General features: G+C 46.8%; 1 protein-coding gene across 2 annotated transcripts; it reads left to right on the forward strand.

Annotated features, from left to right (window-relative positions):
- Positions 1-2,179: 2,179 nt before the first annotated feature.
- Positions 2,180-7,898, forward strand: LOC123145451 (uncharacterized). Of its 2 annotated transcripts, XM_044564865.1 has the most exons (6): positions 2,180-2,332; positions 2,961-3,458; positions 3,561-3,704; positions 3,802-3,855; positions 3,983-4,158; positions 7,421-7,898. In XM_044564865.1, exons 2-6 carry the CDS (start codon positions 3,032-3,034, stop codon positions 7,481-7,483), a joined length of 864 nt encoding a protein of 287 aa, XP_044420800.1. In that variant the 5' UTR covers positions 2,180-2,332; positions 2,961-3,031; the 3' UTR covers positions 7,484-7,898. The 2 variants fall into 2 exon arrangements, with proteins under 2 accessions (XP_044420800.1, XP_044420799.1); XM_044564864.1 differs by having other exon boundaries at positions 2,961-3,704.
- The last annotated feature ends 1,447 nt before the right edge of the window (positions 7,899-9,345 follow it).

Genomic DNA, 9,345 nt, shown 5'->3' on the forward strand with positions numbered 1-9,345 from the left:
GTGCAATTTTCTTTTATTTTGTATTTTTGTCAGATCTATCTATCAAAAACTCTATCTTTTAATCTTGCTCGTAACCATTGAGGGGTTGATAACCCCTCTACGCGTTAGGTCGCAAGTATTTGTTGTTTGTGTGCAGGTGTTGTTTACATAGCATTGCTTGGTTCTCCTACTGGATTGATAAACTTGGTTTCATAACTCAGGGAAATACTTATCTCTACTGTACCGCATCATCCTCTCCTCTTGGGGGAAATCCCAACGTAGCTCATAAGTAGCAATGGGCCAGGTGCACCAGCCCAGAGAGTCCATGTGGCTTGGGGGAGAGAGTCCCTGAAGGGGAAGGGAGGAATCCCCATCTATCGTACGGGGCGCACCCCTCCTTGGAGGAGGGGCTAGGGCTGTGCTCTTCACTACCCTTGCCCCTATATATAGTGGAGGGAGAGGAGGGGAGCCGCACCCTAAAACCTAGCGCGGCCTCTCCCCCTTCCTACCACCATATCTTCTCCCGGTACGGCTTGGCGAAGCCCTGCCGGAGCACCACCAGCACCATCTCCACCACGCCGTCGCACTAGTTGAGATCCCATCTACTTCTCCCCCTTCTCTTGCTGGATCAAGGAGGAGGAGACGTCACCGAGCGCACGTGTGCTAAACTCGGAGGTGCCGACCGTTCGGCACTAGATCGGTTTGGATCGTGAAGAGTACGACTACATCAACCGCGTTATATAAGCTTATGCTTTCGGTCTACAAGGGTATGTTGACACACTCCCCTCTCGTTGCTATGCATCTCCTAGATTGGATCTTGGGTGTTTCGTAGATTCTTTTTCATGCTTCGTTCCCCTTCACTGGCTCCTAGATGAAGGCAAGAGTCCCGTCTGATCGCGAGCGAAGCCCGAGGGAACTTATTCAGACGCAACGCCTCCATCCGGCGCACATATCCGAGGTTCCCCCTCCCTCCCGCCGTTGGAGCGGCCGACGGAGGGAGAGGGAACCAACAGCAACGCCAACGGCTCGCAAAGGGAACCGGCGGGCGCCTCCTTTCCGCCTCGCTACGATCCGGTCTTTCCAGAGGCAGTTACCTATATTGAAAGGGTATAAAACACTAAACTCTTTAATGCCTCGGACCGCCCAACATTCTCGAAAAACACGATCACTACCCTCCACCAAATGTTGGTTTCTATGCTGCATATGGTGCAGCGGATTTGCTCCCTCCCTTTGATCCATATTAATTATCGCTGATTTAGTAGTAAGGATCTTTTATGCATCTTAACATTGTGGCCTAATTGTGGAGGAAAAAAAAGAAGAGAAAAAAAAGATAACTCACAAAAGATCAGAGCATTAATTATACCGCACAGAAAAATAAGCTAAGAGTAGTAGCTAAGATACAACTCCACTCTCTCTTGTTTAATTTACAATGCCATATCAACAATTTGCCTATGATAGCGTGCTTAGAGCCAAGCAAGCCCTAAAGCCACATATTTTTTCTTCATCTATTGTGTTTGAAATACTATGTTTTTCTATATAAGGTTTGATACATTAGGAGAAAAGAAAAGGACCCCGATAAATCCCGAAAGTTCGGATTTTAAGCATGTCATCTCGAATGTTTTTTAATGGCAACTTCAGTTGAGGCGAGGTGGCAACTTTAGTTGTTAAAACATGCCAACTTTGTCTCAGTTTATTTTTTTGTCCGAAAATTGCCATGGTTGCCAACCCCGCGTGAACTAAAGTTGCCATGAATAACATTCGGATTGCCATGCTTAAATTCCAAACATTCGGGATTTATCATTTCGGAAAGAAAACGCTGAAACGATGCCACATACGTACGTAAGAGAAAAAACACAGTGGAGGGAATTCGGCCCAGATCTCAGATGTAAGAGAGATCCAACCGCGGTGGAGGTGGCCGATCCAGGTGCACGATTCGCTCGACCGACGCTTAACGTTGCGGCATCGGTGCAGATCCACGGAACGCCGAACGACCGACGCGACGGACCCGTGCCGCGGCAGATCGATCCAACCAACGCGCGCCGACCCGAGCGGAACCTCCCGCGCCCGGCGCGCGCGCACGGGCACGGCGCCCAAATTTCCGAACGCGAGCGCGCGCAACTCGGGACCGCCACCGCCAGGCGCCAGGCCTTCCCCCCGCTCACGCCGCCCCGCTCCGCCCCGCCCGCTCCAAGTTTTCCCCTCCAACCCTTTTCGCCTCCACCCCCACCCCCCACCGCCAGAGAGAGAGAGAGAGAGGGAGAGTCCCATCCCACCCCACCCCACCCCACTCTCCTCGCGCGCCCCCCGCTCCGGAGGGCGATCTCGGGAGGAACGGCTGGCGTTCCGCGGCGAGGTTTGCGCCCCCAAACCCTACCCCTCCTCCCCGTCTCGCCACCCGCATCTGTAGGTTTTGGCATGGTAGCTACTGCGCGGGAGGCTGGGGGGTGAGGCCACCGCCCCGCCATGTTTCCTATCAGATTCGGCTTCCCCCCTTCCCGTGTAGAGCTGGAATCCCCGTTGATTCGTTCATCCTGACGATAGACTCGCTGCTTCCAAGTTTTTGTAGCGACTCGACTTTGTACCTAGACGACGGAATGTAACCCTATTTCCCCGCTAAATCGTTGTCAACTCCGCGGAATTACGCCGCAACAACGCGCATCACGTCCTGTGTATTTGTTTGTGGGGCGAGAGCGGGAGGATTCCGTCTCAGAAACCCTCGATTTCATCCAATTTCATTTCGTAGATGCATCGATTTGCACTTAGTCAGCTTGATTTACCCGTAATATTCAGTTAGCTCCTAGCCTCCTAGCACATGGCATTGCTTTGCTTCCTGTAGTCTACCGGCAGAACATTATTGACGATCCGCAAACCTTGCCCCTTTGTTTTGGCTCTAAGCCATGATTATGTGCATTTACTCCCTTCTCAACACAGTATGAATACATCGCTCACATTGTATTTTGTTTCTGAATTGATCAATGCAGTTGTATTATACGGTTGCCCGCGACGCTTTTGCTGTTAGTTCTGGCAAGTTGGTGAGTATCTGGAAGCTGCGATGTCTGAAAACACCCAGGGCAGTGTCCGGCGGGCCTTTGGAGACCTGACAAATGTCCTTGGCAAGCGGCCAGCCTCATGCGATCTGGAAAAGAATGCAGGTGGAGTCAAGATGAGTCGGGTTGAAAAGGTCGTTGACCCTAGGAAAGAGTCTGATGAAAAGGCAAAGGCCAATGCTGGGGCATCAGGAAACCTTGTTGAAGTTTTGGTCGATGGTATTGGCAAAGAGGACTTCGCAAGGACTTCAATTTTCCGTGGAGCCAAGGTTCAGCACATGGCTGCTCAGGCAGCTGGGCTACGATCCAAGGATGATGATGATGTGAGGAATCGTTGTGTATCATTGGATTCTTCTGGCATCAACGACAAGGCAGAGTCTTCCTTGGAATCAGAGGGTGGCTGTGAAGCGGAAGATGATGAAGACACTGATAGTGAGTTGCTGCCATATGCTAGTGAGGCTAGTAAGATTGTAATTAATGATAAGACTAATGAGGGTGAATGTCTGACTCAAGAGGAGATGGTTGTATCACCAGGAAATCAGAATCCACAGTCTTCGTTTGACGCTACAGCTCGTGATGACATGACATGTACAAATGTCCAGCATCCTCCAATGGGTGTTGGTGGCTTTGAAAAATCATGTGCTACAAAGTCTTGCACTTGCACTTTCTGTCTTAAGGGTATGTTTACATGAATTTCTTGCTTCCGCATGTATTGTACGTGTCATTATGATGCCATGTGAACATACACCTTATCTCTTCATTCCTGTCCGAACAGCTGCTTTTATGTGGACTGATCTCCATTATCAGGATGCAAGAAGCCGGCTTGGTGGTAATTCTCGGCATATTCATCTCTCTCTCTCTCTCTCGCAAGTAGTACGTGTAGTGTGGTTTCTTTCTTTGTTCACGATTGATCATTTTACTAATATTGATTCCATCTCTGTCTAACCTTTCTTTAGCATTGAAGAAGAGCATAAAGTTTGCTAGATCGCTAGAGGCAAAGAGGCAAGGAAATGAATTCAATGCAGACAGATACTCGAAAAGAGCTGCAGAGATGGGATTCGAACTATCTCAACAGCAGAGATCACTCTTTCTTCATACTGAAAATGCCCTTGTTCGTGAATCTGCCCAGCTCGTAAGTTGTTTTACACCTGCAATATTCCACCTTAGTCAAAATTATGTCGATGGTGTCACAGTTTACTCTCTGTAAATGTCTGTTTGCTTGCACTGGTAAATTTTGAGGGATCATTGATTTGTTAGTTTGCGGAGGTTCAGTTATGAATTTAGCCCTGCTGTGGTACTCAGTAGTTTGACTTTCAATTTATCATTACATTTTTTGGGCCAACACAAAAGGCAAATACTTCTGTCTTCACAAAATATTTGATGACCAGCTAAAAACCATAGGTATTTTAAAGATACTCTTGTAATCGATATTTTTTAGTGCCTATCTAGCATGTTAAGTAGGCAGGTGGTGTCATTTATTTGCCACATATTGGACGGTGTATGTTACCACCTATCTTTTCATCTGTATTTGCTAAAACATAGGGAAACGCTCGGCTTCAGCCGGCGGATCGCACACGGGCGTCCGCCGCCTGCTCCGTGTGACGCGTGTCCTGTGGGGCTCACCTAGCATTATCTTTTACGTTTTTGCAACTGAGCTCTTGTTGCATTCTTCTCACCGCAACAGCTCGAATGTTGCGGGATCTAATCCGGATCCCTTGAGCGCAGTTGCCTCCCGTGCACCTCCCAAACTCCCGTTCTTTCTTTAATTTGTGCAACATCATTTATGTTGCAAAAGTCCTTCCGCAACATCATATATGTTGCAAAAAAGTGAACACGAAAAAAAAATTGTAACACTTAATGTTTCTGCAACATGAGCTCTGTTGCAAAGAGGGTTCTGCAACACTAACTTTGTTGCAATAATGTGGACGGGGCTAAACCGTTAGTTGGACCAGATCTAACAGTTGCTGATGGGGTGGATCTTTTCAGATCATCCGCCAGCAGACGCGTAGCACTGCCCTAAAACATAATTGCTAGGATTCTTCCAAGTTGATAACCTGCTGTGGCATACTAGTTGTAGAAACAACAGAGAAGTACATGGTGCCTCACACAATGTAGTCGCAACAATGGTGTGTACGATGGTCTTAGAGCGAAGATTGTCGTACAGCGACAAAATTGGCATTTCGGCGTTTTTTGAATAGGTTCTGTCGCCTTGTCAGATTGTGACCTAGCTCTATGTCATAAAAGGCGTTCAGGGGGGCTTGAGCGTCGAGTTAGTCCTCGCACCATTGGTCTCAGGGCGCCCTTGAGTTTATTCAACTCAGAATGAAACGGAGTACATGAGGAGGGGGGGGGGGGGTGCGCTTATATATGTTAGGGGTCCTTGGCAAATGACCAAGCTATCCATGGAGGTACTAGGTGGGAAGGGTAGATAATCTTTGGTCCACTATTTCATGAAGGTGGAGGGCCTGTAGTCCATGGCGAGCCATCCTTCTCATCCCCTCCACCATGATGGGCTTTGCCTATTTGGGCCAATTATTGACTTGGTTTCTCGTTTTCCCTTTCCCTTTATCTTTCTACTTGCTATTCTTTGACTCATTGACCATGATCATTTTGCCAGGTGGGACCCCTGGGTAGAATTAGCTATTCCTACTACACTACTTTGTGCTTCTTATCATGGCTTTTCTTAACTATCTTGACCCATAATCTTAGGAGTCAAAGCACCTGGTGATCACATCTTTCATATGTTGTTTACTTGACATCTGTTCTGAGCTGTATGTGAAAAATCATTGAATCTTTTGAATAAGTAGTTTTTAGAAATCAAATTGTACAAGCAAACAGCCATTTGCACAAATTGTGTTCTCAGACATGGTGTTTGAATTTTCGCTTGCTCTAGTACTGGATTCTTTTTTTAGGGGCTCCACTAGGAGCTCTGCTAGTACATTAAGTGAAAAGGCTGTCTCTTTTTTTAAGGGCAACACTAGGAGCTCTGCTAGGAGCAAATTGTTACAAGCTTAGATTACAGTGAAAAGGCAAACTGATAAAAAACAAGAAAGGAAAATCCAATGCTGAAGCAAGGGCTGTACATAAATAAACTAAGGATCAAATCTCTTGTGCCTCCTTTAGGGGGCTTAAATTCTCTAATCATCGTTGCCATCCCTGCTGCATCAGAGCTTTTGTGCTAAAAAGTTCTTCTGCGTCCCTCTTTCCATGTGTGCCAGACAACATATCCGTCAATCACAGTGTCTTCTGCTCCCTATTCACCTGTCCTTGAGTTATTTTGTTCCACTAGCCCTATTGATATTGCTTGCATTGCACAATGTCATCTGAGGCCTTTCTGAAGCAATGTGCTGCCACACCTCCTTAGAGAAGGGGCATTGCAGTGCAAGATGAGCAGGATATTGCAGGACTTGATCATATAAGCAAACAACATGGGCCAATGCTGCCAAGATCGTGTGTGAAGTTTGTTCACTGTTCAATTCCTGTTCTGGAGCAGCAGCTATAGAATTTTTTTGACCTTGTTTTCCGCCTTGATCTTCCAAATCTTTGTCGAGATCCCATCTTTGTCATGTGCTTCTGAGTAAGAGGAATAGAGCCCGAGCACTGCGCTGTGTGCAGATTTGGCACAAGAGAACATATTTGGCTCGCATATCACTTCCAATGAACTGAGTCCCTAGAGGAATTCAGTCCCCTGTAGCTTGGTCCAAAGGTTGCAGAGCTTGTCGAGCTGAGCTTCAGAGGAGATCCTGTTCAAACCTATCATCATCTATTGTTTCAAAGTACTAGATTCTGAGTAGACATTTCTGTTAGACTTCTAGTTGTGGCCGCGCTAGGTCTGTTTACCTCATTAAATTATGTAGCATAGCTTGATAATGTGAGTTAGCGCCCCTTGTGCCTTGCTAATATGTAGAAAAGGCCTTCAAAGTTAGTTGAATGTATTCGGATTCAACTATTGTCAGGCTGCGATGATCATTGTTCCTTTTGTCATTGAAAATCTCATGGGCCATTTGGTCTAGCTTTAGGGTTAGCATACAAGCATACGAGATAAAATATGCCGTTGCAAGCCCTGCTGAACTTTTTCCAGCCTATTTCATGGAAATTCAGTTTTAATTCTTTTGGTAGATTATGTAACATTCACTACCTTGCCTGAAAGAATTTTTCTTCCCTGCTGAGAATTTGATAATCCTAGTCTTGAATCTTGATTGTGTGGTGACTTGTTATGCCATGACAGTGTACTTCTGTGATCAACTTCGTTCTTTTTGTTTGAAGACCAGTTCACTACTATTTCAACTATATATCTGCATATTCCCTTAGTTTGCATTGGAGTATTTCATTGCTTGATTGCATTGTCAGTATATGATCATGTGCTAATATTCTCAAAATCCATTTCTGTGCAGCATTCAGCCGTCGTTAAGTTAAAGGACTTGAGAGACAACTGCAAGAAAGATCTGAAGATCTGATCATCAATTCTTCGCCGGGAAGACGAGTCCTGCATGCACGGTTGTGCTCTGGTAAACTTGTTGCCCTGGGATGTAGTAGGATAAGCTGGATCTTTTTGAATCAAGATGTGTATGGTGTTTGGTTGTCAACTAGCAAGTTAGGGGGTTATCAAGTAGGAAATTCAGCCGTAGTGATTACTCCTAACTTAAAGCATAGGCCAGCATCTTAGCCTCTGAAGATCAGCAGAGGAAATGCTTTTGTAAAAATCTTAGTGGGCAGCCGTGAACTGTAGGTTTGTGACAGGAGTCCTTTCAGTCGCTCAGTTGCACGTGGATGTGAGATAGCACCATTTTGTTTCCTGTTCTCCAAAGAGTCAAACGGGAAGTGCAAATAATGTCATTTGAGTCGTTTTTCCATGGTTGCTGCTGATGTTTCCACCGTTTCGTGCTGCATCCCGTCAGAACTGCATATGTTTTTGGCTGCTGCTGTCGATGAATTGATTGCCCGATGTTTGTCCGCCCACATAATTTGTTAATTTTGCTATTCCTGTGATGTATTGGTCGAAGTATTAAGATATGTGCAATCCTTCATTAGTGGCTTTGAGCCTGCAAGTGCCTGTTGCTGCCATCCTGTTTCTGACGTGGGATTTATTTAGGACCCTGATAAGTGTTACACGCGTGGCACAAACACATGGCAACTCTGAATGTTTTTATGGCAAGTTTAATGATGTGAAGATGACAACTTTAGTTGCAAGCATGTCAACTTTCTTTTTGGATGGCAAGTTTTAGTTTTTTTTATATGGCAATTTTAGTTGTAAAAAACGTCAAGGCCAGAGTGCTTCATGCCACACGGGTGGCACTTATCATTTGGCTTTATTTATATTGTTCCTATCAGCCGTTCTCAAGGAGAAATTAAGCAGGAGCAAAATCATGAAGGGTTATGCCAAAATCACGAAAAGCCCACAATCTAGCTCCCTTTCTGATGTAGGGTGGAACCCTAGATGGCCGATCTTTCACGAAAGGAGCGGATCCCTACGAAGAACGTGATGAACACGAGGGGAAACACGAGGGAAAACACGAGGGGAACACGAGAGAAATCACTCAACCAACAAGAATAGATCACACATGCGCTAGATCGATGAACACAAAGGTGAGATACAAGATCCAAAGTCAACAAAGGACGATACAAAGGTAACCGGTTCTTCTCCGTGAGGAGGTCTTGATGGGGGCCACCCAAGAGGGGGTCTTGAATCCAAGGTGATCTTCTCCGAAGAGGGGCCGCAGTCTCTCTCGAGGAGGAGATCCGTAATGGATGAGCAAAGCTCTATCTCACATATGAGCTAATCCTTTGCTAACCCTAACTAGGAGGAGGAGGGGGTCTATATATAGTGTTAGCCCACGAAGGGGTAAGTGAGAGGGGGGATACATGGGCCCTTGGCCCGTTCACTGTGCGCAGACATGCGCCGGATGTCCGGGCTGGGGCCGGATGTCCGACGGCTCACGAGGAGCCGGATCTCCGGGCCTTGGGCCGGATGTCCGGGCTGGAGTGGCCGATTCTTCTGCTCTCTGGATAGCGTGCGCCGGATTTCCGGGCAGGCGCCGGATGTCCGGCCGTTGTAGAGTCGCCTGGCTTCTGTCTCTCTTTGGTCTTCTTCTGGTTGGTGGCACCGGATGTCCGGCCGCTGTAGCTCCGCGGCGAATCCACTTGAGGCACTTCTTGATCCGCTTCCGTGTGGACTTGGCGTATGCCTCGAGCATCTCCATGGTCGTCTCCTTGGTTTCTAAGCACATGTAGCGTCTTTGCATTAGGTAGCAACCATGTCTCGTACGAGTGGAAAGGGGAAGCATGTAGGAACGGGTTCACCTTAGGTCCAATGGCGTAT

Source organism: Triticum aestivum, chromosome 6D, assembly GCF_018294505.1.
Source record: "Triticum aestivum cultivar Chinese Spring chromosome 6D, IWGSC CS RefSeq v2.1, whole genome shotgun sequence".
NCBI lineage: Eukaryota > Viridiplantae > Streptophyta > Magnoliopsida > Poales > Poaceae > Triticum > Triticum aestivum.

Excerpts from the sequence above, each read along its gene's own strand:
- LOC123145451 (XM_044564864.1), top strand. The coding sequence starts at position 3,032 with ATGTCTGAAAACACCCAGGGCAGTGTCCGGCGGGCCTTTGGAGACCTG. Across the intron at positions 3,705-3,801 it reads TTGCACTTTCTGTCTTAAGG|CTGCTTTTATGTGGACTGAT; the intron begins GTATGTTTACAT and ends CTGTCCGAACAG. Across the intron at positions 4,159-7,420 it reads TTCGTGAATCTGCCCAGCTC|CATTCAGCCGTCGTTAAGTT; the intron begins GTAAGTTGTTTT and ends ATTTCTGTGCAG.